We start from the raw sequence: 25800 nt of genomic DNA, 5'->3' as shown, positions 1-25800 counted from the left end.
GATACCCAGGCTAGGAGTTTGACCTCACTGATGTAAGCAATATCAAACAGGCTTGCAATATTACACAGAATTGTGTTCTTGAATAGAATCATACAATCCAGTAATACAGAACAAGCCTTGCAGAGGATTCCAGATGTATGTTGAAATGTGCCTCCTGGAAGCATGTATATCTATTTCAAGATATAATTTCAAGTTTCCAATGCTTTATTGTGTTCTACTTTAAGTTTTGTGAAACATTAACAATGCCTGGATTATCTAATCAGTAAAGACTAGCTATACCATTCTGTCACATGCTTAATGCTATCATGTCAAGGCCATGCATTTTATCCATCAACTGTCCAGTTATAGGCATGTGTGCTTATCTAGTAAAAAAAAAAACAGTGATAAGTGAGATAACAGGTTGGGAGAACACAAAAGTTATGTAAACTAGGCTAACCTTTAATGCAAACCAAGTACTAAAATACATCAGGTTATAATTTTGATGTTCCTAATTTAAATGCAAATCCCCCTATATGTTTTGGGATTAATATCTATTTGTAACAGAAGGCACACTGATACTTCAAATATTATTCGTCTGCTATGCCTACAGAAGCACTTTTCAACCTATTACCAACTATGGCTGACAAAGTAGTTTTGTTAAAGCATTATGACACTTTGTAAGGGAACAGTGGTGTAACTTTACCGTGGATTCTGAGCTATTATTTGTTTTATGCCCTCCACTTCAGTTAAATGCAATAAAGTCCTAAATATCACAGACATTTGTCATTTGCTTCTGTCTTCTTTGTTATTATGCAGCTCTATACTCTTTTCAAACGACTCATATGATAATGGCAGCTATTATAACAAATCTTTCAGGTTTTAAGTTGTTTGCAACTCTAATGTGTATTATTATTTGATAATCATAAGATGTTTATTAAGAGCTCTACCCGGGCAGCTACTGCTGATCTCGGTGAACTGGCTGAAATTAACTTAAAAATTAGGAGTACTGCAGAACTTTTTTAGTACCCCTTTTATAGTTTTATAGTCCATTTATAGTCTGACACTTTTTTTGCTGATTTGCTGATGTTCTCAAGATGGCTTTATACTCTTTTAGACAAAGGGCCTTTTGAATTTTAATAGAGACTAATAGGATGATTTCTTTTTAGAATGATTGGGGACAAATGTTTGTCATGTAAACTAATCAGTAAGGATGTTTCTTTCATAACTTCAACTAAGCAGAGCACTGCTAAAGATAGAATTGTTGGTAAAAAGAAATGCTCATTAGAGTATACATGTACGTAATAATAAGCCTTGACCCTTTACAATGCACTGGTCGTTACTCCCTACTGCAGCTCAGGTATCTGCTATGCATACCTGACCTCATTAGTGGATTTTAAATCAATGCAAGAACTTCAAGTTATCTGCCTGTTATGCACGTGTGTCTGTTTGCTCATGGCGTGGATACAGGTCCTATTCATTGTCCCATTTTGTATTATGATTAACCCTATCTTGTAAACATGTGAAGAAGAATGAAAACTGAGTGCGTTTTCCATTTTACATATTGAAATGTATTTATTTGTCTTTCTTTCAGAAGGTACAAAATACATTACTTGATTTTAAACTAACAAAAAAATAAGATAAAATTGCCATCTGGGTGTTTCCTACCTTTTGCACATCCCTTTAGGTTCAATATTTCACAATAAAATTGCATTCGTGATAATGTAATTTTTTGGTTTCAATGAACAAACCTATCACCAGAGAGAAAATGCCAATGAAATGTGGAAAATGTTATGCAAATCATATGCACATTTTATTCAAATTGAACCAGCTTGAAACTGAGCCAATCAGACTCTGCAAGTATAGAGTTTGTTTGGCCCAGTTTCAAATTTGTGCAATTTGTATGAAATATGCAATTTAAATAAAACCCAAATGTCCTGCATCTCATTAGCCAACTCTACTCACCACATATAAACCACTAATAATGTCAGTTTCTCGGAAAGCATACCTCTAAAAGTATTTGTACCATTCCAAAACTGGTTTGCTGTACCAGATGCTTTAAGCTACGTACACACTTCCAATTATTATCGTTGGTAAACGAACGACGAACGATCCTGCACGATATCTGCGAACGATCGTATAGCACCGATCCTGCACATACAGATAACGACACGATCGTTCGTAGATATTGTACACACAATAGATGCGATCGTTTGAACGATACAGGAAGTGACGTGCACCACAGGAAGTGAGCGAACGTTCATTCACCACTCTACTCAGACCATGGACGATCAATGAACGACCGTACACACGATAGATGGTCAACGATCGTCGTCCAATCCGATCCGCCGGTCCGGTCGTTCATTTCCAACAACTATCCTCGTTCGTCGGCGTCGTTGGTTACTTTTTTTACGAACGATTTGTCGTTCATTTCCAACGATAAAAATTGGAAGTGTGTACGCAGCTTTAGGCTCAGGAAAAGCTGTTACATCCCCACCCTGGAATTGTAATCATGTATTTCTTTACCCCCAGTATGAACTATACAGAGATGTGTACTCTTGGATGTTCACTGTAGGAGTCTAACCTCTGGTAGCTGATTGTATACATATTGTATGGTGGGGGATTCCCACAGCAAGGTCAAAAATGTTGAAATGATCATTGGACTTGGACTTTTGGTTTTTGTCTAGCTTCTCTGGTACCTAAGCACAAAGTTGTAGATGTTATTTGTTGAATGTGTTGCACTGGAATATTATGTTTCTTTTTTTAAACTCCTTACTATTATACTTTAATAGCTATTCATTGCAACCACAAATGCAATGAAGCAGAATTTTTTAAAAAAACTGTTTACTTTAAGCATGCTACAGGCTTTTTTAATTGTTAACCAGATGAAAGCTGTGGCATTATCTATAATTAATTTGATACAAATGTTATTTTCTAAACTGCCACAATGAAAGTGTCTTGAATTTTAGACCTACCCCTACATACATACATGTATGTCTATGTCAGTCCTTGTTTTTATTCTATCCTGAACATCCTATGCACCTTGTTATGGTTATAAACTAAACATTAAACTTACAGCCCTTATAAATAAAGCCATTTCAGGTAAAGGAGGAATGGTGAAATTGCTTACTAGTGCTGATGAGGGAGAGAAGAAGAAGGGCTAATTCATTTTGACAAATGAAGAATTTTAGAAATATTACTTTTGTGAAATGAATTATTGACACAAATTATTTATTATGACATTTCTAATATGACAGGCTTATTTAAATCTCTAGTTACCAGGTTTTGTGTAAAACTGGCATTTGGTTGCCACCTAATGAATAAATGTTGTTATAAAAAAGTACAAAATAAAGGCAGGAACTGCTAAACTTTATTATAGTGCAAAATCACAATTCTATTTATTTTTTAAGGCACTTTAAAAAGCAATGCAGTACTGATGGTTTCTGTAATTTTTATATTATCACTGTTTTACAAAATATTTGCATTAAGTGTCTCTTTTAATTAAGTACACCTAAACAACATTCTGAAAAAATGCTATGGGTCTTTATTATCCAATGTCTGTTCTTTCTCCTATTGGTATGTACAAGTCATTGAGTATGAATATATAAGTGCTACATTGAGGTACATTCATTATTGCCCATGGGACATGGGACTTGGTAAGGCATCATAAAATTGGTTTTTTCTGTCTATATTTTACCAATAATGAATTCTCTAGTACCTGGTACTGTTCATATGCATTCTTATATAAATCTTTTAAATTTGTGTATTTAGGCAGACAGCTATTTACAATTATTAACAATAAAGCCACAGTAAGAATAAGGTTCATGTAGGGGGTTGATTCACAAGGTGTGGCCAACAAAATTGGGTGTTCTGTGTTCCAGCTCAACCCACATGCCATCCTGTGGACGCAGAATAAGTTCTCCCACCAAACAAAGGTCCTCCTTCTTTTGGCTTGCTTTTACAGAAAAATTTCTCAGAATAGAAGACAAGACAACCTTTTCTTCCATTAAAGCAAATCGTTGGCCTAAAGTTAAAAAAGAGACAAAACTATGTTACTCAACCACATACATGTGTACAGAAATGTAATGCTAATGTCTGGCTACTTCTAAATTCTTGGCGGCCACATATTTTCACATAGGTTTCTATGACATGGAAGATCCAAGAACTGCCCTAGTTACTACCCATGACTCTGTTGTATGTTTCATTCTCAATCTATTATTTATTTTCTTATTGGATGAGTCTCTATTTACACTTATATTGATAGTAACATGTACAAGTCCTAAACAAACAACATCACCTCTACCAACCTCCAAATACAAAATCATATAGAAATTAATTTACTAAAGGAATTGAGACTGTTGGTATAAAATGAAAATGGTTACTAATCTTAGTTGGTATAATGAAGCAAAGTTTATTTTAACAAACTGTTAACTTATTTATATATAAACAATATTTATTACTATTACTTTACATTATTTTACTCATTTAGTAAACCATTACATTGTGTAAACCCACATCACATGTGCTCATATAGTCAGAATATTCTAATATTTTAAAAATACCTTACTGGAAAAAAATCCTATATTTTATTTGGGACAGAAGTGTGCACAGAATAAGGGTACAAATACGCGGCCACTGTATTGAAAAGAATTATGTCTGATACAGCCTGTCCATTGAACCCCTAAATATCTTCTAGATTGTAAGCTTTCGGGGCAGGGTCCTCCCCTCCTGTGTCACTGTCTGTATTCGTCTGTCATTTGTAACCCCTATTTATTTGTACAGTGCTGCGTAATATGTTGGCGCTATATAAGTCCTGTATATTATTATTATTATTATTATTATTATTAATAATAGTAATAATAATAATAATAATAATAATAATAATAAATATCTAAATCTTATATCTAAACAATGCTCAATGGGTGTCACTGAGCATACAGTGCATGTTTATTAAAAAAATTTCTGAAGAATTAGGGCGGTTTAGTAACAGTCAAGTTATTTTGAAAGTTACATGAGTGTGTAAAGGAAACCTACCAAGATAAAGTTTGCCAATTATTTATTTAAAAAGCTCATCTTCATTCTTACTTTACTAATTAGTGGGTTGGTGAGCTGTGAGATGCGTACTCGCTTTAAGTCAGGTACTTAATATGCAGTAAAGTCTACATCTTCAGCAATGCTATATTTTATTAATTTTCTTCTAGGTCTCAACTACCAATTAGTGTATAACAACCTATACTATATTTCTTAAAATGTCATATAGTTCCAATTGTACTTTCAATACTTCTATATTTATCAAGATATTAAGTCTTTGAGTGAAAAAGCCATTATTAAAAGTAAAGTAAGCAAATCAATGCAAGAGTTAACAAATAAACTGCACAGCAAGTATCTGGAAGAAATGGAGTTGACCTTATTAAAGGAGTAAAAACTGCACTTCAATGTTCCCAGATAAGTAATATTATATTAATATAACTATTGCAATTTCTTATGTTTAATGAATTTTCTTGGCACATGATTGGATGCATCATTAAACACAGTGTGAAAGGACTGTGTGAAAATTGTACTCTTTTGGAATCCCCATAATTTGGAGTATGTTATTGCATCTGCAATAATGTGTGCTATTTCACGTTATCGTGTGCCATGGTTAGGCAGTCCTTTCATTTTTAATGTACTATGCATGCATTAAAGCATTGATTATAATAGACCTGTAGTATACTTTTCACTAAGGGCTCAACACATATTTGTAAATCATTCCAATTGCATTGTTTGCCCTCCATGGGTGCCTTGGGAACCATTGGAAATGCTGACACTACACTATATATTGTGTGTTAACATGCAATGTGGAAGGCATGGTGAAACATGATTTTACCAAGTGTTACTACAATGCAAATCTCAATCTCAATGTGTCTGGAGAGATACTTTAATCTTTGCCTATTGTTTCCATACTATATGACACCCTCAGGTTGCTTCAAAAATTCATAACCCATAATAAGCATCATACTATGGATTCATGGTTAATCTCCAATGTAAAGGTAGGCATACACTATGTACAATGCTCTTTAACAGATTAGAAACTTTATTTAATTTAAAGAAAAAATTAAAAACAAGAATCTTGATTGATTTTTATTAAACATTGATCAGGATAGGCTGTTCTATTTATTCAATAAATATGGAATGATAGATAGCTGTATAATTATCCAGATGTCTTTCACATATATGCTTACCTATGCAGTTCCTTAGCCCAGCAGAGAAAGGTATGTATGCATAAGGATTACGTCCGCTTGCATTTTCTGGAAGAAATCGATCTGGTATAAATTCTTCTGGCTCGGGGAAATACTCTGGGTCTCGATGCAAAGCGAAGGGCACAACCACTACATTTATATCTTTGGGTATAAAAAACCCTCCTGTAGCAATGAACACACAGAAAGGTAATTAGGTGAAGTTCTCATGCACAATATAAATGTAGTTAAAATGACACAAATCAAGTTTTCCCCTTTATCTTTCCATTACAACCCATTTTAATGAAAGGATATTCTTCTTTTTTTTTTAACCTTAGCAACCATGTTTTTTCTACTTGCCATGCATGACAGTTGACTGCTTGTTTTTGGCAACAACACGCGCACGCACGCACAAGAAGCCGGCTGGCTTTTTTTTTCCTCCGCCGGCCGGCTTCTTGTTTCAGAGAGCACCCGGCGCTGGAAGGAGAACGACGCGGGACGATCAGCGGGACCAGGTAAGAAGCCGGCCGGCATCTTACCGGTCCCACTGGTATAGGAGACGGCACACGACGCTGGAGAGGGAGATCGACGCTGGAGGATGACGCTGGAACACGGACACCACGCTGGATGAGCACAGCGGAACCAGGTAAGTGGGGTGTGAGAAAAGTACGGGGTTATCGATAATTTCAACTTTTTTTAATACGAAAAAGTACGGGCTTAACGGTTGGGAGGTTAATATCTGGAACAGAAGGTATACTTACATGTCTACAAACTGTGTACAAACTGTATTTAAACCCAAATTTTCAGTGTGTTTGGCGTCATGCCCCACTGCATACAGTTATTACACAAATATTTTTTATTTAGATTAATTTGTTGCAAAGTTTCATACCTGGAGAGTTTGCCATTAAAAGCCCCTCCTGTTGCTATCTGCCTACTGCCTCTCAATTAGCAGTAGGATTGTCAGCCTGCCTTGTGAGCTCTTTCATTTGGAAGTTACACTGCTTATCAGGTACATCAAATAGTAACCCCAACAAGCTTTCAAGGAACCTGACAACACTGCTGCTAATTGAGAGCTTTTTAGTGTTGCTAACCTTCAGCAGGAGGTGTGGTTTGTGGATCCTCAGGTGAAAAAAGTTGAAATAAAAAAAATATTTGCTTAAGAAAACTGCATACAGTAAGATGTCAAAAATGACACATTTTTTCTTGGTTGTACATACACATTCACAGGCACCAGAGCACATAACATTGCAGCTCATTTATGTGCATGACCAAACTTTGCTAATCACATAATATTCATGTGTGAGCAATATTTCCGAATGACCACAGAAAGACAAATGTATTACAATTTTTTTGGTAGTGACTGCAGATCTATCTATGCCAGTCAATTTGGACACATACAATATAAGTCTGTTTCTGCTTCTGTAAAAAAATATATTTGGTTACACAGCTTCTCTACATGCTGGCAGGTTTCTGCAAGCTCAATTTGGTCTTTGTTCATATTTCTTTTTTTCTCTTAATGTTTAATTACTAAACTTCTTGAAAATGAGGATGAATTTGGACAGTCCAAAAAAAAGCACTGACCAAGTGCCCAAAAAAAATGTAATGTAAACAGCACATAAAGATTATTAGTATTCCCAAAATGCTTAGAAGTCTTACTAATGTAACAATCTTCAGTGGTGGTCCTGGCAAAGAATGGAACTGAAGGGTAAAGCCTGAGTGCTTCTTTAATAACTGCTTCAAGATAGCGCAGCTTCTTTAGATCATCCATTGTTGCTGACCGGTCAGACTGACCTAAGGATTTATAAAAACAAGTCAGAAGAATTCATAGTTTTAAACCTGTTATCAAGATTCATATTTCACTTGCTAAACTGGTATTTTTAGAAATGAGTAATAACTATATTTAGGTTGTAACTTGGTTTAATTTTAAAGCTGAATTAACATTTTAGATATTTTTAATAAAACCATTCACTTCACAATTTTCTTTGTCAGTTTTAGGTATGTGAATCCTTAACTGATACACTTGTTTATTTGTCTGTATTAGTATTCTGTGTATGATGGCCATTGAACACAATTCATGAATAAACAAACTAATTCAAAATAATTTAAATAAACTGAATTTACTGCAATATGAGAAAATGCCTAAGCAAAGGTCATTTTAAAAAATGAAAATGTTTATCTAAAAATTACAGATTTTGTAAGAAAAGCGTTTTATATATTTGATACAGTAGTGTTCGTGTTTAAACCTTCAGTGAGAATATTATGTTCCAGCTGTTATAAGCCGTGCCGCAGTGCTGACATCATTGCCTCTTACCAAAAGTCTCATCCAGTTCTTTATGCACCTTTGCCTGGATTTCTGGGTGGGATCCCAATAAAAATAAGGACCAGTTTAGAGCAGCAGCAGTTGTATCATGACCCTACAGGTTAAACATGCAATCTGTTAAATCATTGTATATTATAACTGAAATATTATCACATTTAGTATATAAAGCACATGCAATACTTTGTAAGATAAGGAATTTATTGTCTGGGATAGGGAAATGTTATTTAAAAAAAAATCTTTCGGTATGCTGCATTTTGTTTTAACTGAGATTTTGTAATTTGCAGTCAGTGGCTAAAACATCCTATTCCCCATTCAATTATTTAATTAAAAAAATATAAGTTTCTTTAAATCTGTAATGGAAAAAATTGTTTCATAGGGAGTACATGTTGCTTATATTTAGTGTATTGAGATAGGCAGGAGGCATATCAAGCTCCATAATTTCTAAAAGAAATAGGTGTTACCTCATGAAATGTGAATTTTGCCTATGCATATATACAAATGTTTTTCAACTAAAATATAGTTTAATAAATATATATTAAATTCTGTTAGATAATACTAAATGGTGAAAGTTGATGTCCAAAAAGGGGGAGGGAACTAAGGTTAAAATGAAACTTACTAAAAAAAGCCATTCTACAGGCCAGCAAGAAAGACAACCAGCAGCTAAAGTACCTCAAACATGAACGTGTCAACTTCTTCACGAATATCTCTGTGGCTCAAAGAATTACCAGCATCATCTGTCACTTTGAGAAGCATATCCAAAAAGGCACTTCTCTTTTTAAGTTTCGTACTGTCATCGGGACACGCCTCAGCATTTTTCAACTCTTGTGCTCTTTCTAAAATTGTCTGCAGATGAGCAAATACAAACCATTGTGAACAACATACAACAGATAGTTCAACTAAAAAATGATCACATATAAATACCGTACCTGTAAATAACGTGTAAATGAAGTACATGGAAGACAATAAACACGTCACCCAGGGGAACGGTGTGCTCCAAATAAACCTTACACCTTTAAAAAGAGCTGCTCTACATTCTCATAACATGTTTTCATGTAAAAAAGCTCTAATAGGATTTTTGTATTTAAAGAAATTAATGTATTTAATGGGGATTCTTCAAACATAAAGCTGACTTTCTACCATACGATCCAATACAAGAAAGATACTAAATGTGGCAATAGGACATGCAGCAGACCTATAGAAAATGTCAAATACCTAAGTTACTATACAAATGTGGCTATGTCCACATAGGTGTGAATGTATCAGCAGCCTTTTCACATAATGCTTATATATTACCATACATATGAATCTTTGTAACATACAACTGAATGCACAAACACAAATGTGATTCACCTACTTTGTCAGTAAATGAGTGGAGGATTTTCAGATTTTTTGCATGCCTCTTTCCAGCTTGCAGGCGTGAATACACAAAATCTGGCCACAACCAGGGCATCTTCTGCCGACGATGTATTAAATCGCTCATTCTATTGAAAATAAAAATTCAATGAGCTGAATGTGTTTGTGAAAAATTACTATACATATCCCCTTATGTTTCACATGGGAATTCTGTTTCCTTTTTTTTTATTTTAAATACAGTAATTCTGCAACTTTTTTTTTTAGTTCACTGAAGGCAATGAGCCCCAGTTATAAGGGTTCTTCTTCTTCTCCAAGTATTTAGCTTTAAAGTTAGAACTTTGAAAAAATAAAGACTGGCTAATTTATTAGAAATAAAAAGGAAGCAGTCGCCAGTCTGCACAGTTCTGATATATCCTTTGCTTTGTCAGACCAATAGCTCTGCAATCAGAAAAGAACATTTATTGTACAGCGCTGCGTAATATGTTGGCGCTTTATGAATCCTGTTTATTATTATTATTATTATTATTATTATTATTATTAATAATAATAATAATGATAATAACATGCTTTCTGCTGACTGGATAGCTGTGGCTCTGACACAGCCAGCAGTATGTTACATTTATGTTTAGAAATCTCAGCTTTCCCACAGAAAGTAATTGTTCCACTCAGCAGCACCCAGGGACATGCTTTTTCAAAGAAACACAAATGGCTATACTTGGAAAACCTTTTGTTTGAATGCTCCCAGAATATATTTAGATTATTTACACTAAAAGTTTGATTTGGCTTTAAACAGCTCCAGGCTCCCTCTCTGAGCTGCAGACTATATAATGTCAAAATATAATGATAAACTTGCTCTATTAATATATCTTCTTTGGAAAACCATTCATCCAATTGTCAAACATGGCTTGTCTAACCATCGTTTTATATGTAAGGCAACACAAACAACTCTTAGAAATGCTTTGATAAATGAAGGTTGTTAGAAAACAACTCTTAGTAAAAACATGTTGATATAGGACATCCAATGTAAGTGAACTGTGGACTACTTTCTATTCACAAAGTTTGATGTTTTCACATGCAAACCCAGATACTGTTAAGTTGTGCTACTTTGTATTCTGAAAAAATATTATGAAGATCGACTGATCGACGTTATTTTAATTATGCTATTTCCCTCTTTGGACACTCTCTAAAATGGTGGTGACTAACAAAATGGCATTCCTACTTGTATTGCTAATTTCTGTTTCTATATCTCTTACATTTACCTATACTTTAGATAATTATCTTAGCTCTCCACTATCTGCTTTTACCACCAATATTATACATTCCATTTAAAACACTAGCTTTATCTTTAAAACATACTCATAGATAGCCTTGATGTAGTCAGAGTCACTGTTGTTCTGTGCCTGAATTTTTGTTCCCATGGCTGTCTCTAAAAAACAAATTAGATTAAAATCAGTTACCTTTTATAAAAAAATCAGATATCAGAATATAAAGCCGGTGCAATGCTGCTGAGAGATTGACATTATGATCATGTTGGCTGTGTTGTTACTATAAGCCAGGCTAAACAGACTTTCACAAATTGTGAAGCATCATCAGCAATGCAGAATATAAACATTGCAAAAAGCCCATGCAGGCTGGGCAATTAGAAAAAATATCTGTTTCGAGCAAATTAACAAATTCACTATGGCATCCTTGTTTTATCTCTACTTAAAAAGGGCTTAATATTTTGAGTTTGAGTTCCATTCTGTGCGTCTGATTTCACCTTGCTTGATAAAAGCCTGGAAGGGTCAAACTTTATACTATTCCAAGAGTCTACATCAATGAGATTGTGAAGATCAAAGGGGACCCCTGTTGCTGTACATGATTATTGGGCTGGCCACAAACAGTAACACAAGTGTTGGCACACTGCAGTCATTTAATCAAGTGCTTGTCACAGTGATCTTTTTCCCAATACACTGGTTGATTGCCTATCAACCACATGATTATCTGCCCAGTTGTTTGTAGAAATCTGAAGGCCCGTTATCACCCCAGTTATCCTTCAGTCATCAGGAAGTGTAAAAGAATTCTTTAAAAGAGTTTTAGATGTTGTGCGTTCTAATATTTAATTATCCCTTAAAAGTTCTTAAAAAATATCCCTACAGTCTCAAATAATATCCCTACAGAGTCAAAATCTGTTAATAAATGCCCCTGGTTGGTCCAATTTGCAGCTGTACAAAATGTAACACACAGCAGACATAAAGTTTGAACTTATAGGGCAAGGGAGAAATGCACTATACGCATTGTACTGTAATGTATCATGAAGGATTCTTCTTTTCCTATAAAAATTAAAAAACTATTTTAAAAATAATAGAGCACATTTTTTTCATTTGGAGCGTTTAATATAAATGTTACAATGGTTTACAGGGACTCAGCGTCCTATTTACATGCACACTGGACTTACTTACCTCTACAACTCAATTCACTGATAGAATTAAGCTACGTACACACTTCCAATTAATATCGTTGGAAAACGAACGACGAACGATTCTGCACGATATCTACGAACGATCGTATAGCACCGATCCTGCACATAGAGATAACGACAAGATCGTTCGTAGATATTGTACACACAATAGATACGATCCTTTGAGCGATAGAGGAACTATGTGCACGACAGGAAAGTGAACGAACGTTCGTTCATTACGCATGCTCAGCCCATGGACGATCAACGAACGACCGTACACACGAACGATGTTCAACGATCGTCGTCCAATCCGATCCGCCGGTCCGGTCGTTCGTTTCCAACGACTTTCCTCGTTCGTCGGCGTCGTTGGTTACTTTTTTACGAACGATTTTTTGCCCAATCGATCGTTCGTCGTTCGTTTTGAACGATAAAAATTGGAAGTGTGTACGCACCTTTACTCTTAATAGATCAGACAGATAAGGACAAAACTAACACAAATGCTTCTAAAAAGCAATACAATATGTAAAGCTTTTGGTGGCCACCTTATATATAAAAATACAGCTTTTCTATAGTCTGAAAGTCATACTAAAATATAAGTCAGACTCTTGCAGTCTAACATAACAAGGCTCAGTGACATGCTGCAAAAAGCAGAAATGATGTCATGATTTTCTCTAATCGGTGAAGGTTTTAGTGGCCATTACCCCCCAGTGTTTAATACTTTCTACTAAAGTGAAGGGTTCTAGATGTCACAAGAAATTAGAGGGTTTTGTATTCTTGTGAAGCTACAGCGGGTGACTTTGCTCCATAGATGTTTTAACAGGCTGGAACTGTTATCAAGAATCATCAAGTCCATAGACTGAGAAATGTGAAGAGCCCTGTAAATAGACTGAGGAGAGGCACTAATGTATGGAATACAAATAATATACATGATGCTAAATATCTAGACATTTTACATTGTGTCTCAAAGTGTTATATTTAGCCTATAATATACCTTTAAATAGTGATTTGTAGTACAGAGATAAAGATCCAAAACTAGTAAACCCCGTGCTCATCTGCATCCATTTTAGATAACAGATGTAATTAAACGGCAGTAACTAAAACAAAAAACGAAATATCTAAAAAATGTATTCACTTCTGGTATAGCTGTCAATTTGTTTGTGCAGGTTAGAGGAAGTGGGTGCCCAACACGTTACTATGATGAATGGGCTAATTGTTGTACAAATTAGCCCTTACCATTCTTAATAACCACAACAACTATATCAAAACTTACCACATATTATATCCAAAGCACAAAGGGTTACATCCATGAAGCAGTTAAATGATCCTTTGCCAACACGAGTACTAAGCTTATCCACCAAAACTTTTGACTGCTCATTCATAACTTCTAAAAATTCGGCAAGGATAGCAAAATGGAAAGTGGGAGTTATCATCTTTCTTCTTATTCTCCACTTTTCCCCAGTGCTGAAAAAGTATTACTGCAATGTTATTATTTTTCCAAAAAGTGGCAGTACATAAATCATTTGAGAATACTTTAAAAGTAGTTAATAAAAACTGTGAATATGCAGTTTGAAAAGTAACCACTAGGTGTCAGTAGTGGGGTCATGTTAAAATCTAATGTTAGGAAAAAAGTTTTATGTAAACTAATTAGAGACTAAGCTGAATAATTATGAAAATTTTAGCTTTAGGTTCAGGCCAGGTCAACTTTTTTGTTGTTTTGTCTCAGATTGGGGAAATTTTCCCCCATTTCTATATCTAGTGGCAATAAATGCTGAAATAAGAAGAAGAAATGATTCAACAACAAAAACCAAACACAGAAAACTCATGTATTCTAAAACTATTTAAAAAAAAACATTGAGTGCTAAAAGTGATTTGTGCATTAAAAAAGTATATATTTACCTCGTTAAGAGTCCTAAACCAAGCCAAGGATGAAGAAATTTGTAGGCAAAGGACTTGTCCATATGTTTGGATGAGCTAAGTATAGGCTAAAAGGCAGAAAATACAGATAAGAAATAAAATATTTGACAGCTTCTTCTTTATCTTCAGTACTTGGTATTCATGACTTTTTATAGTAAGCAGTGCAAAATCAAAATTAATATTATTATTTTTTTAAATTTGTTCCCACTAAGCATAATAAGAAAGTAGATACATTATTGCCAACACCAAATAGATTGAAACTCAGTTCCTTCCTAATGTTTCCTGGGACACATCATAAAGCTGAACCAAACTCAAAATGTGAAGATTTGCAGTCTTATAGGGCCCATCTAGAAATGGCTGTACTCTACCTAGGCTGTACTCTGAAAAATCTACCCATTGTCTTGAATTCCTCCTGAAAATAGCAGTGCACTTCCTAGGATGTGGGTGGGCCTAGGCACTTCTGTGCCCACAGCCTCATCATGTATATCTGCAGGCTCAGATAAAGGCACTGCTGCCTCTGACTGATAGGACCTGATTTATGAAAGCTCTCCAAAGCTGGAGAGGGTAAACTTTTATTAGTGAAGCTGGGTGATCCAGCAAACCTGGAATGGAATTCATAAAAGTAATTTTTCTATTTGTTTGCAAAGTTTTCAATCCTGGAACAGATCCATTTCAGTTTTACTAGACCACCCAGCTTCACTGATGAAAGTGTATCCTCTCAAACCTTGGAGAGATTTAACAAATCAGGCCCACAGTCTCACCGTATCTGAAGCAAGACTTACAGATATCATTAATGTGTTAGTTGATTTTTGCAGAAGGATGAGAACGCAAAGCTCTGCCAGTACCAAGGTTTGCAATTTAACAGAGACACAGTGTGAAGATAGCAATCTTAGTACAGTCTGGGTTTTTGTATGTGCACATAACAGACAAAACACACTGTCAATTCACCAATGTGGATTTGATTAGCTTGATGGCTTGCACTTTTTCTAACTGCACAACTGACTTGGCTTTGCAGTAACATACACTGTGGCTTACTTCATGATTCCAAGGCAAATGAGCTTCTTCAAGTGAGAACACAATTGTTATTAGACTAGCTCCAAAATTTGTGTATGTACTGCGCACTAGTTCATTACGTGATTGATGTTCTCATTATGCATTTAAATGTACTATTCTGCTGTACTTGGTTAATTTTACAGTTTACACTATATAACCATAACCAAAAGCAGCAGCAGCTTGCTCTGCATTCTAAATTGCAACCCTAGAGTATCAGTAGTAGTATCACATTAGTATTGGTTCTAGAAGTGTGTGGCTTAAATCATATATAAAGCAACTAAGTAAATTTGTTTTTTGACAATGATGGTATTTGTTTTTCTATTATGCAGTGCTGGGCTACAAATCCCCCAAGCTATTATTTGATGTCTGCTTTCCTGTTGCAGATTTTCCCTTACTTCTTGATAAAACCCCTATCACTGCAAAAAGGAAGTGATTTGAAAACTGTGACAGAGCTCTGGATAACAATAAAAAATAACTAAGTACCAATACCAGTGCTCAAAACCTGTAAAACTAAATTTGAAGATCAAATGAAATGTATCTAAACCAAAGGTAATTATACATGAAAAACAATTACCAGTTTTGAATTTAGAGAAATTAAAAAAAAAACTTCAAACACAAAAAGCTAGATGATGTTGCTTCCTACAACACAAAACAAATATGGTTGTGTACAAGGTATTGTGAACATCATCATCAAATAATGGGTGCTTTAGCAGGATAATGGAAGTAAGGGGCATAATGGTGAAATGCTAAGGGGCAGAGGAGAGGTTCTAATGGCTCCAGTATTAGAGGAATCAAACCAGCTGGTAGTTCCTGGAAACACTGCCAGCTAGAATCTAGGAAATACAAAAACCTGAGAAATTATTTTTTTAAATAAATAATATTATCAGAAATCATTTCTGCTTCCATAGGAGGCTACAGAGAAAGATGCAGAACTTTGTGAGAGTTTCACTTACACTCACTATATTTGCTTCCCATGATCCTATCAGTACTTCAACTGCACAGCCAAAAAGGCCAACAGCCGGTGCTAACATTTACCGGCCAATATATATTGTTTTTTTAAAATATAATCTCTATAGATAAACATCCTCTGGATAACTGGCATATCCAGTATTTGAATAGAAGCTAATCATATTATAATCGCCTTATTAGTACCCAGTGCTGTGTGCAGTTTCACATACTGTCAAAAAATAAGTCTTTAAACCTCTTGAATTTCTTATAGTGCTAAAAACACAGCTTATACAAAGAATACAATTAGTATTGTTTTTATTAGTGTACTGGAAACCAATGCAATAGTCAACAGAAAAGTCAGTGGGATGCAAATGATTCATTCATTCAGGTGCCTCGCCTTAACATGTCAGATCTCCTCGGTTCTCACCCTTTTATTATGATTATATTGCTTATCGCCCTCCCCCAGATATACAGCAAGAATGTAAGTAAATATGGAGCTTATTTTACTCACCTCTACAGTTTCTGCATGATAAACTATTAAAAAAGGAAGAGGACCGATCCATAGTTTAAACAAAGGGAGATCTCTGAGTGCTTCAGTATATTCAACAATTTGCTGAAAAAAATCTTAAAAATATATAAAAAAATGTCAATAGAATTTTTAAGAAAAAAACTACAATACAATATTTACAACATACGTATTGGCCCTAACGTTTGTGCCGAAAACAGATGCTGTTTAGGAGTAATTAGACATTAACATAGGAAAAGGTGAACTGAATTTAGGAGATTCTGTGGCTGGCAATTTGTCATTAGAGACAGAACCGCCAGCATGGCATAGGGACTATGACTTAAAGTGTACCAAAACCAGGTATACTCACCCGCTCACTTATCCCTGTTCCATCACGGGGGCCGCCATCTTCTTCCTTTTCTTTTCCTCACTCTGATCTTGGAACATCTAAATTGGCTGGGCCTGAATGTCGCTTGCATGGAAGTTCATGCATTTGCAGGTAAGCCAAGATGTGTTGGGTTTCCTAACAACCAATGCTGAGCAATGCACATGTGCAGCTCAGCAAATTTTTACAAAGGAGACAGCAACTGGATGTACTACAACCACAATACACTATCTTTCAGTTTGGGTTAGGGGATATGGGGGTGGATTTAGCAAAGGTTGTACAACATCCTTTCACTTTGGTTTTGCATTATAACTACTGAACTGCAATTTGCAAAGACAATAGGGCTGTTCTGGTCCATTTTCACAAAGTTTATCTGAATGGTTTATACAATCAATAAGCAGAAAAAAATGTTTTAAAACTTCTGTGCTACCAGTAAATGTATTTTTTGTTCCTGGCTCTAATCTGACACATACTGTAATATGTAATAATAAGTAATATGCTGATAGTATGGGCTTCTTCAGATGGGTGCTTAAACAAGTGATTTCCTAGCGTTTCACAGTTTAGCAGGCGATATGGTTGTGTTGTACATTGGATGGAGGTGAGACACTAAATTATACATCATCAACTGTATAACTGCTTCCATGGATCTGAATGGGAATGCCTGCCAAACACAAATAAATATTTTTATGTATTTGAAAGGTGTTTTAAAATAATCATGTTTTCCAGTTCCTTTGGCCCTCCAGTTACTGTACAAGCAAGCTGCAATGCTAGAAAACTACTCAGACATTTCAGAAATCTGAACAGCTCCCAGAAAGGAGTGTTTTATCTATAACACTTACATATATGCTCAAGATTAGGATGCTAAACTGATATGAAGAGCTCTAACTGCCTAATGTTCTACCTTTACAAGTCTACACAGTGCTCCAACTTTGTTGCAAGTAAATGAAGAATGAGAGCTTTTCCCTCCCCAATTTGACAGATGTGAAAGAAAGTGGCTATGTAGGGATTGCATTTGTTCAATTTTTAAACCTAATGCAAAATCCCTATTGTTATTATTCACTAATTATTTCTAAGTCTTTTATATGAGGACATCTATCAGTAAGGCTATGCTAGCCATACACTATGCCATATTTATATACTGTGTTTTTCAACCCGGGTTCCCTCAGAGGTTTCTAGGGGTTCCTTGAGCAACGCGCAGTCTGTGCCTCTCAGGTCAGGCTTTAACCAATGATCTTTGGGCTACCTGTAGGGTTTTTCTCACTGACCACCAAACAGACTGCCATGAGCTGTGGATATAGCAGATATAGAAGGGTTCCCTAGGACCTAAAATGTGGTTCCCCCACATTTTAAAGGTCGCAAGAGTCTGCAGTAGACAATTGATTAAATAAAAACATTAGATTGATAGGAAATCAAAATAGTGCAATTTTATTGATCATTTAGGATCAATACTTAGATAAAATGATGGTCAAAAAATGTCTTTTTGGTAAATTTTTTGGTGTAGATCAACCATTGAACAAGGGGATAGTACATTGGTTACATACCTGTAGTTTTTGTAGAGAATTGATTTCTATATCAGTCGTTTGGTCTGATTTATTAAAGCTCTCCACACTGAGGAGAATACACTTTCATCAGCTGAAGCTGGGTGATCCAGCAAACCTAGAATGGATTTTTCCAAAATCATTTGTTAGCAAATGTTTTGCATCCTGGACCAGATCCATTACAGGTTTACTGGATCACCCAACTTTACTGATGAAAGTGTGTCCTCTCCAGCCTTGGAGAGCTTTAATAAATCAGATCCATCATATCAATTGAAAATACCACTGAAATCACGTAGCAATTATGTCTAGCATTACAGAGAACAAGACAGTTCATAGTAGCATAATAACATGGCTGAAGATGGCCGTATGTCTAAACCTCTATCATTCTCGTTCAGATATCTCCGACTGTCACAAGTCTTGTGGACATGGTAACTTTTTGCAGGATAACATGAATGCTGTGCCTGTTTACCTTGTCTGGATAACCTTTGTACCTCTAATGAACTTTTATCTTTTTTTACCAATGCTCTTTGCTTTCTCTGTATGTGTGTTTGTGATAATATTTTGTGGCCTTATGCTGATTTACAGTTGTGATATTTTCTCTTGTTTATGTTTTCTTTTTATTGCCCACCTTAATAGAATGTGTAATTTATTGTGATTTCACCAGGCAACAAAACTGGCAGTCTTAGGTGAAATGTTATCAGGGAATGCAGCTTCTTAAGACCAAGGTACTTTACAATTTCATAATCACAGCCAGCTTCCAAAGTGGCATTCAAAGTACACAATGCCCTTTGGCTGATTTCCCTTGTCCCTGTTTGACTGTCCAAATATTACAATGTGTTAAATGTCAATTAAATTGAATGTTACGCAAATGTATTTTCTTCCAATTCTTCCAGTTTTTGAGTATGGAATTTTTGGACTTTCATTTTATTTTACTAGAGTTGTTATTTATTCAGGGGCATTCACCAGTATATTTCATTTATATTGCCCTTTTTTTTTTAAATTATTATAAAGTTCACAGTACTAATTTTGCCATATGTGTGAGTGCATTGTATCAGGTGCTGGTGCTTTATTGGTCAGTACCTACAGTTACAATACTTGAGCTATGTACAGATACCAGATCACTGTCCCTAGAATTAATCATTAGTGATCATTTCAGGTAACAATAGGTGTGTTCTTTATTCTTTGGGGATGGTAGCACCCTGCAATATTCTCCTCCATAGGAAACAGAAAAGGATGGTAAATATTCTTAGGTTAGTGATCCAGCAGGATTCAGCAGCTGTCTTCCGGGCAGGAGAACAGCTGTAGAAACCTGTTTGCCAGGGATAATCACACCGGATTTAGGGAAGGTCGAGTGCCATCAAGGGATCTGTGTGATTAAAGGTAAATGTCCTTTTTTATTTTAACTTTAGTTCTGCTTTAAGGTGTCTGCAGTGTCTATACCAACAATTTATTTTATTACCTTGTATGTATTAGTAATATTTTTAATAAAAAAAATCTTTGTGTATACAGCACAAATATATTATGTAGTGCTGTACATTAAAAAAGGGGTTGCAGGTGACAAATACAAACAATGACTCAGGAAGAGGGCCATGTTCTCTAAACAGTGTTCTCGCCAGAAATCTTTTTCAGCCAGGTGGGGGGAAACTGTAGCCGGGTGGTTAAAAGTGGGCGAGGCTAGACACAGCAAATTTGGAGCTCCTAGTTAATTATGCCATAGGTATCCAGTAACCCTTATTATTGTTTCAGTGTTCTACCTACCCCCTATACTTTGTTCCAGCTTTCTAATGTCTGGCTTGTTAGAATGTACAATTTTTCCATTTTTATTGTATTATGCCCCAACAGTCCAGTGTTGTGTATTTTAATCCAACTCCCTAGAGTTCCATGTTTTAATAGTGTAATACCTTGTAGTAGTGTAATATTGTGATCAATGTGGCTTAACAAATTAGGCTTAGTTCACATTAGCAGTAAAAAAATGCCCCTCTTGAGTGACTATTTCTTGGCAACTGCTGGGCACCTGGGATTGGTAACAGGCGGTAAGTGCTGGGCACCTGGGATTGGTAACAGGCGGTAAGCTTCTGGGCTTTTCATGCCTAGCAGTTTTTTAAGCAGAGAGGCGAGAGGTAAGTGAGGGGTAAACGCAGCAAATACAACCTTACTGCTAATGTGAATTCAGCCTACCTTCAGATGTCACCTCCTAGCACTATACCTAGGTAACACAAAGAGCATCATGCATGTGATCGCAGATGGGGGTAGGACAAACAACAGACAGGGTAGGACAAAAACATCCTGTGAAATTTATCCACCCGCAGTATGATCGCTGTGTTTGTAAAGTCTGCTTGTCATTTTCTGCAGCGTAACAACTCAACAAATTGCGTTGAATCCTTTAGATCTCCTAAACTGTTGGTTGTAATTACCTAAAATTTTTAGGGTACACAGAGGACTCCCAAAGCTACTCATAACCAACCTTTCTTTTTTTTTAATTTTAAGAATTTCAAAATATGGGGATCACAAGTTTAAGAACCTGTGGAAATTGAAAATGTGGGTTGCTGTTTCATAACAAAGTGCACCTAGGAGCCCAAAATTGAAAATGCAAATTAAGGACCCCAGGGGCGACTTACATAGCAAAAAGCATTGGGGTGGCCCCCCTAAATATTTTATCTACCCGTCACCAAACTATAATTGTAATACTATGCTGCCCTTTCTGCTTCTGTTCTTTGAATCCCAATTTATCTGGATAGGGGATACTGAAAATGTAGGTGCAAGTGGGGAACAGATGTAAAAACCGCTAAAATTTCATTAGCATGGCATCATTAGAACATAAAAACCTCTGCCCATCAAACTGTCCGCTTCCCTATCTTGAACCCCAATTTCTCTAAACAGAGAGGTGCAGATAAACAGAATCATAGGTGCACGTGGGGGACACTTGTGGCTAACACCCCCCAAACTTTCATCTCCATGGCATCAATACATAAAGTCTGCCCATCAAAACACGCTGCCCTGTTACACATGACTTACCCTACCAGTACCTGAACCCCAAATTCGTTTTGATGGCCAGAGTTTTTTATGTTCTAATGATGCCATTGTGATAAAACTTTAGGGGGTGTTATCCACAGATGTTCCTCAAACATTTTCAGTTTCCTTCTCCATTCCTGAGAAATTGGTGTTCAAGTGTTAGAAGTGGGCAGTAATGTAAAACAGGGCAGTGCATTTGCTATAGTAATGAAATTTTAGTGTGGGGGTTATCGAAAGGTGTCCCCACCCCCCTGCACCTACATTTTTGGCTTTGTACACCCCACCATTCTAGGGAAATATGGGTTGAAAGAAGAGAAGCAGACAGGGTAACATAGTATGATAGGTATAGATTTGTGCGAGATAAGTATAGGTTTAGGGGCCCTTCCCCAATGCAGGCCCCAGGGGTCCCCAATTTGCATTTTTATTTAAGAACTCCAAGGTGCACTTGCTTTTATTACTGCAACCCCAATGTTGTATTTTCACAGGATTTTACAACTCTGATCCCCATATTGTAAAATGTGTAAAAGCTGGGGTGCTGAAATTGTGAATGGTGCTAACTATAAGTGTTCCCTGTGCACCCTAAAATTTTGGAATTATTATGACATACAGCTTAGAGGATATGAAGGTTTTTACACAGGTTTTTACTGTAAGGTTGACGAATGTGACATGCAGCATTTACACACACACTGTTCTGATGACGTCATTACACACGCCGACTGGGCGCAGACATTGTTTACGCGATCCAGGTTTTTGTTTTTTTCAAAAGACTCGGCACAGTTATGAGAGGGGGGAGGGACAGCCTGTGTCCAGATCTCCTCATATCTGTGCTGTGCTGTTCTCACTAGGCCCGGCTCTAATCAGCTATCATCTCTTAACAGCGGAGAACAGAACGAGCAGAGCAGCCTCTCCGGTGTCTGTTCAGAGCTGCTGAAAATGTGCTGGGCGGAAAAATCACAGCAGGTGGGCGGCCCGCCCCCCAAAAACGCGATGGGGAGAACTATGCCTAAAAACGTTTCATATAGTAAAGATTAGTTAACTTTAAGAATACTAAGTTGTAAATCACAGCTGTGTTTGACAACTGTAAAGAATTGTAAAAGCTTCTAAATGGTCAAGTATTTATTCTACTTCAGCTTTGAAATTTAAAATAGTGTTTTAATTGCTACAGGTTTATATGTAGAGATTTCCACATTCTGCATAGATCTAAAACTAAAAAAATTAACAAGTCAAAAAGGTTCATCGTTTCCCAAACTCCAAGAGTAAGGTAAACTTACCTTACCTGACACTACCAGACCCAACCAGACCATCAGGGGACGGTGGTAAGAGGAGAGCAAACGTCTCTAAGGCTATGTACACATGTCAGATGATTCTCACACATTATGAACAGTTAGGCTCACCTTGAGAATCAAACATGTGTACAGAAGTCGCTCGATGTTGTCCATTAGGATGACCACCATGAATGACTGATGATGAACGACACAATATTGGTAAAGGGAGGAAAGCAGCTTGCTCGTTCTCCCTCTCCCTTCTCTATAGAACAGCTCGGTGTGTACAGCAATCATTTGTTCATCTGAAACTCATTTGTTGCTGGAAACTATGTTTTGACAATAATTGAGCGTGTGTACCCATCCTCGGGGTAAAATAAGAGAAATGTGAGTTCATGGGGATCAGTTATTAAATTATAATATATAGGGTAACTAGTATTGGTGCACAGTAAGTGAAAACTGTATTTTGGTTTTTGGGTTCAGCTAATATTTTAGCACAGGTCTTAATCTATACAAGGTCAATAGTGGGGGGTGCCGTTCTTTTGTCTTCCCACCACCCGTCTCTATAGAAAAGAATGCCGCTGTGTACAAACCTCCTGATCACCAGCAGCAATAATCAGACATGTGTACAGGTCTAAGTTTTGGGACTATCTAAATGGATACTGGATGGTAAAGGGAAGGGACCCTATGATTTTGTAAGGGGTCCTGTCATGTACCCCTTCCCCCTAGTTATAGATATCTTGTTGATATCTTGTATCTTGTTGTAGTCTTATGTTAAATCACTTATAACGAAGTAAATTACATTGCACCATAAAAAACAACAGACCTAACCTAATAAATATATAACCTAATTATACAGTATACAGAAGAACATACTGAGTTGTTTTGTGAATGTGGGAATAGTATTTGGACCTCCAGCATGTACGCTGTGCATGTGACCCCAAGTCACTGCTTTAACAATTGTTCAAGGATACATTTGGTGTCATGGACACACATCACCAGCAAGGCCACGGCTGTATGTTGTAGAGTAAAACAAATAGAACCTCTGCACTGACAGACCATTATAGAACCTTTAAAAAAACCAGCATGCAATGTAACTGCTTCCAGTCATTGGGTCCAAAGAGTAATAAAGAAGCAGTTTGATGCTTACTAGAGACTACAAGCGGCATGCCGATGCATATTCCTTGTCACATGATAAATGCTATGCAGATTTTGCTTGTAAAGGGGGTGCAGAAATAATTGCATCCTAATGTATGCTACTTCCCCCACCTCCTAGATTGCAAGCTCTTCTGGGCAGGGTCCTCTCCTCCTCCTGTGTCACTGTCTGTATCTGTCAGTCATTTGCAACCCCTATTTATTGTACAGCGCTGAGTAATATATTGGCACTATATAAATAATGTTTATTAATAATATTAGCAGTAAAGATGGCAAGGGTTACAATGGAGAAATAAGGGCGGGTTCGAACCTCCAGCTGAATAAAATGATCCCACGTGGCACCCAGGGGCTGGCACCTTACCAGCTGCTTAGTCACTACGGTAGCTAGTTTTAAATTACTGTCACTCCTATTCATTCTTTATGGGGCTTCCATGGGTAGAACCTAAACGTAACATCTCCCCCGAGGCAGCATTTCCCTGACATTAGTGGTAATCACACCACAACCTCACCACCAGTCTGAATATAGCCACAAGGACCGAATGAGTCTGACAACTCTGCCATTCATCCATAGAATAAAAATACAGTAAAAGCACAGTATGCAAGAAGTATGAGCTGGTATTTGGTCAGTGTAGATATCATTGGACCATAAGGGGTATGACTGCAGCTGAGGGTGCAAGCACAGGGTGACAACCATGCTGTTCTCTTTCTAGCTAGTGGTCACCTTATTATAAAAGAAGATTTACAAGATATGTTACAGGTAATATCTGATATTTACAATGTAACACCCATATGTAAAGTAATTCAAATCTATCCCTCCCCACATTGCTATATACAATATACCTTATATATAGACAATATACCCTTTATATATACAATATACCATATATATATATATATATATATATATATATATATATATATATATATATATATATCCATTCATATATATATATATATATATACCTTATATATAGACAATATACCTAATATATATACAATATACCTTCTCCACTGGGCTTCAGCACCAAGGCATCCCCCACCAGGGGGAAATTGGGGCCAGGTCCGGGGATTGGCCTCATGATTTTCCATTTACGAATGTAATCAGCCAGGAAGGGGACGGTGGAGAAGAGCAGAAATGTCAGCAGTACCACAGCTGCAGTCAGCCATAGCAGAGAATGCAGCTCTGCCCTGAGCAGCTCCATGGTGACCCGGGCCAGAGGGGCTGTGTGCTGTGTTTATCAGAGCTCTGCTTCCTCTAAGTCATACACACAACAGTCAGAGAGCTTCCTCTTTGTTGTCATATAACACCAGAGAGGCGGGACTGTGTGCTGTGATATTATTCAATACAAACCTTACCCTGTGCTCATATCTTTCACCAAATACCTGCAGAAATTATCTCTACACTTGGCAGACTTAGCTCCAGAAGTGCAAAATGCCCCCTAGAGAAACAGCAACCCTGAGGGATTGTGTGCATCAGCAGCAACAGTTAGCAAGCTCAGGCTTACAGTAAACTTTACTTCATGAAATGAGCTGACAGGCTGCTTTGTTTTAAAGAAATGTTTGTGTTATGTGAAAGCCACTCCAACCCCTCACCTTACCCCCCATAAGTACCCCAGGTGCACCATAGTGTACAGGCTAAGTACCCTTCCATGCCATTATGTCTCCCTGGCCTGGTCTATGAAGGTAGTCAAAGACCTAAAAGAAGAGCGACTGGTGTTCAAATG

At 36.6% G+C, this 25800-nt stretch overlaps 1 protein-coding gene across 1 annotated transcript; it reads right to left on the bottom strand.

The window, feature by feature from the left end:
• Positions 1-3328: 3328 nt before the first annotated feature.
• On the bottom strand, positions 3329-25362 carry CYP4V2 (cytochrome P450 family 4 subfamily V member 2). The gene is made up of 11 exons (XM_072406153.1): positions 25080-25362; positions 16731-16843; positions 14201-14286; positions 13575-13765; positions 11221-11290; positions 9866-9992; positions 9181-9354; positions 8503-8605; positions 7848-7982; positions 6198-6377; positions 3329-4000 (listed from the first exon to the last, which is right to left on the bottom strand). The coding sequence occupies exons 1-11, from the start codon at positions 25276-25278 to the stop codon at positions 3816-3818; spliced, it is 1563 nt and encodes a 520-aa protein (XP_072262254.1). The 5' UTR covers positions 25279-25362; the 3' UTR covers positions 3329-3815.
• Positions 25363-25800: the final 438 nt, after the last annotated feature.

Source organism: Pyxicephalus adspersus, chromosome 3 (genome assembly GCF_032062135.1).
Source record: "Pyxicephalus adspersus chromosome 3, UCB_Pads_2.0, whole genome shotgun sequence".
NCBI lineage: Eukaryota > Metazoa > Chordata > Amphibia > Anura > Pyxicephalidae > Pyxicephalus > Pyxicephalus adspersus.
Note: the sequence above shows the minus strand (reverse complement) of the source record. Positions and strands in the feature narration are given on the sequence as shown.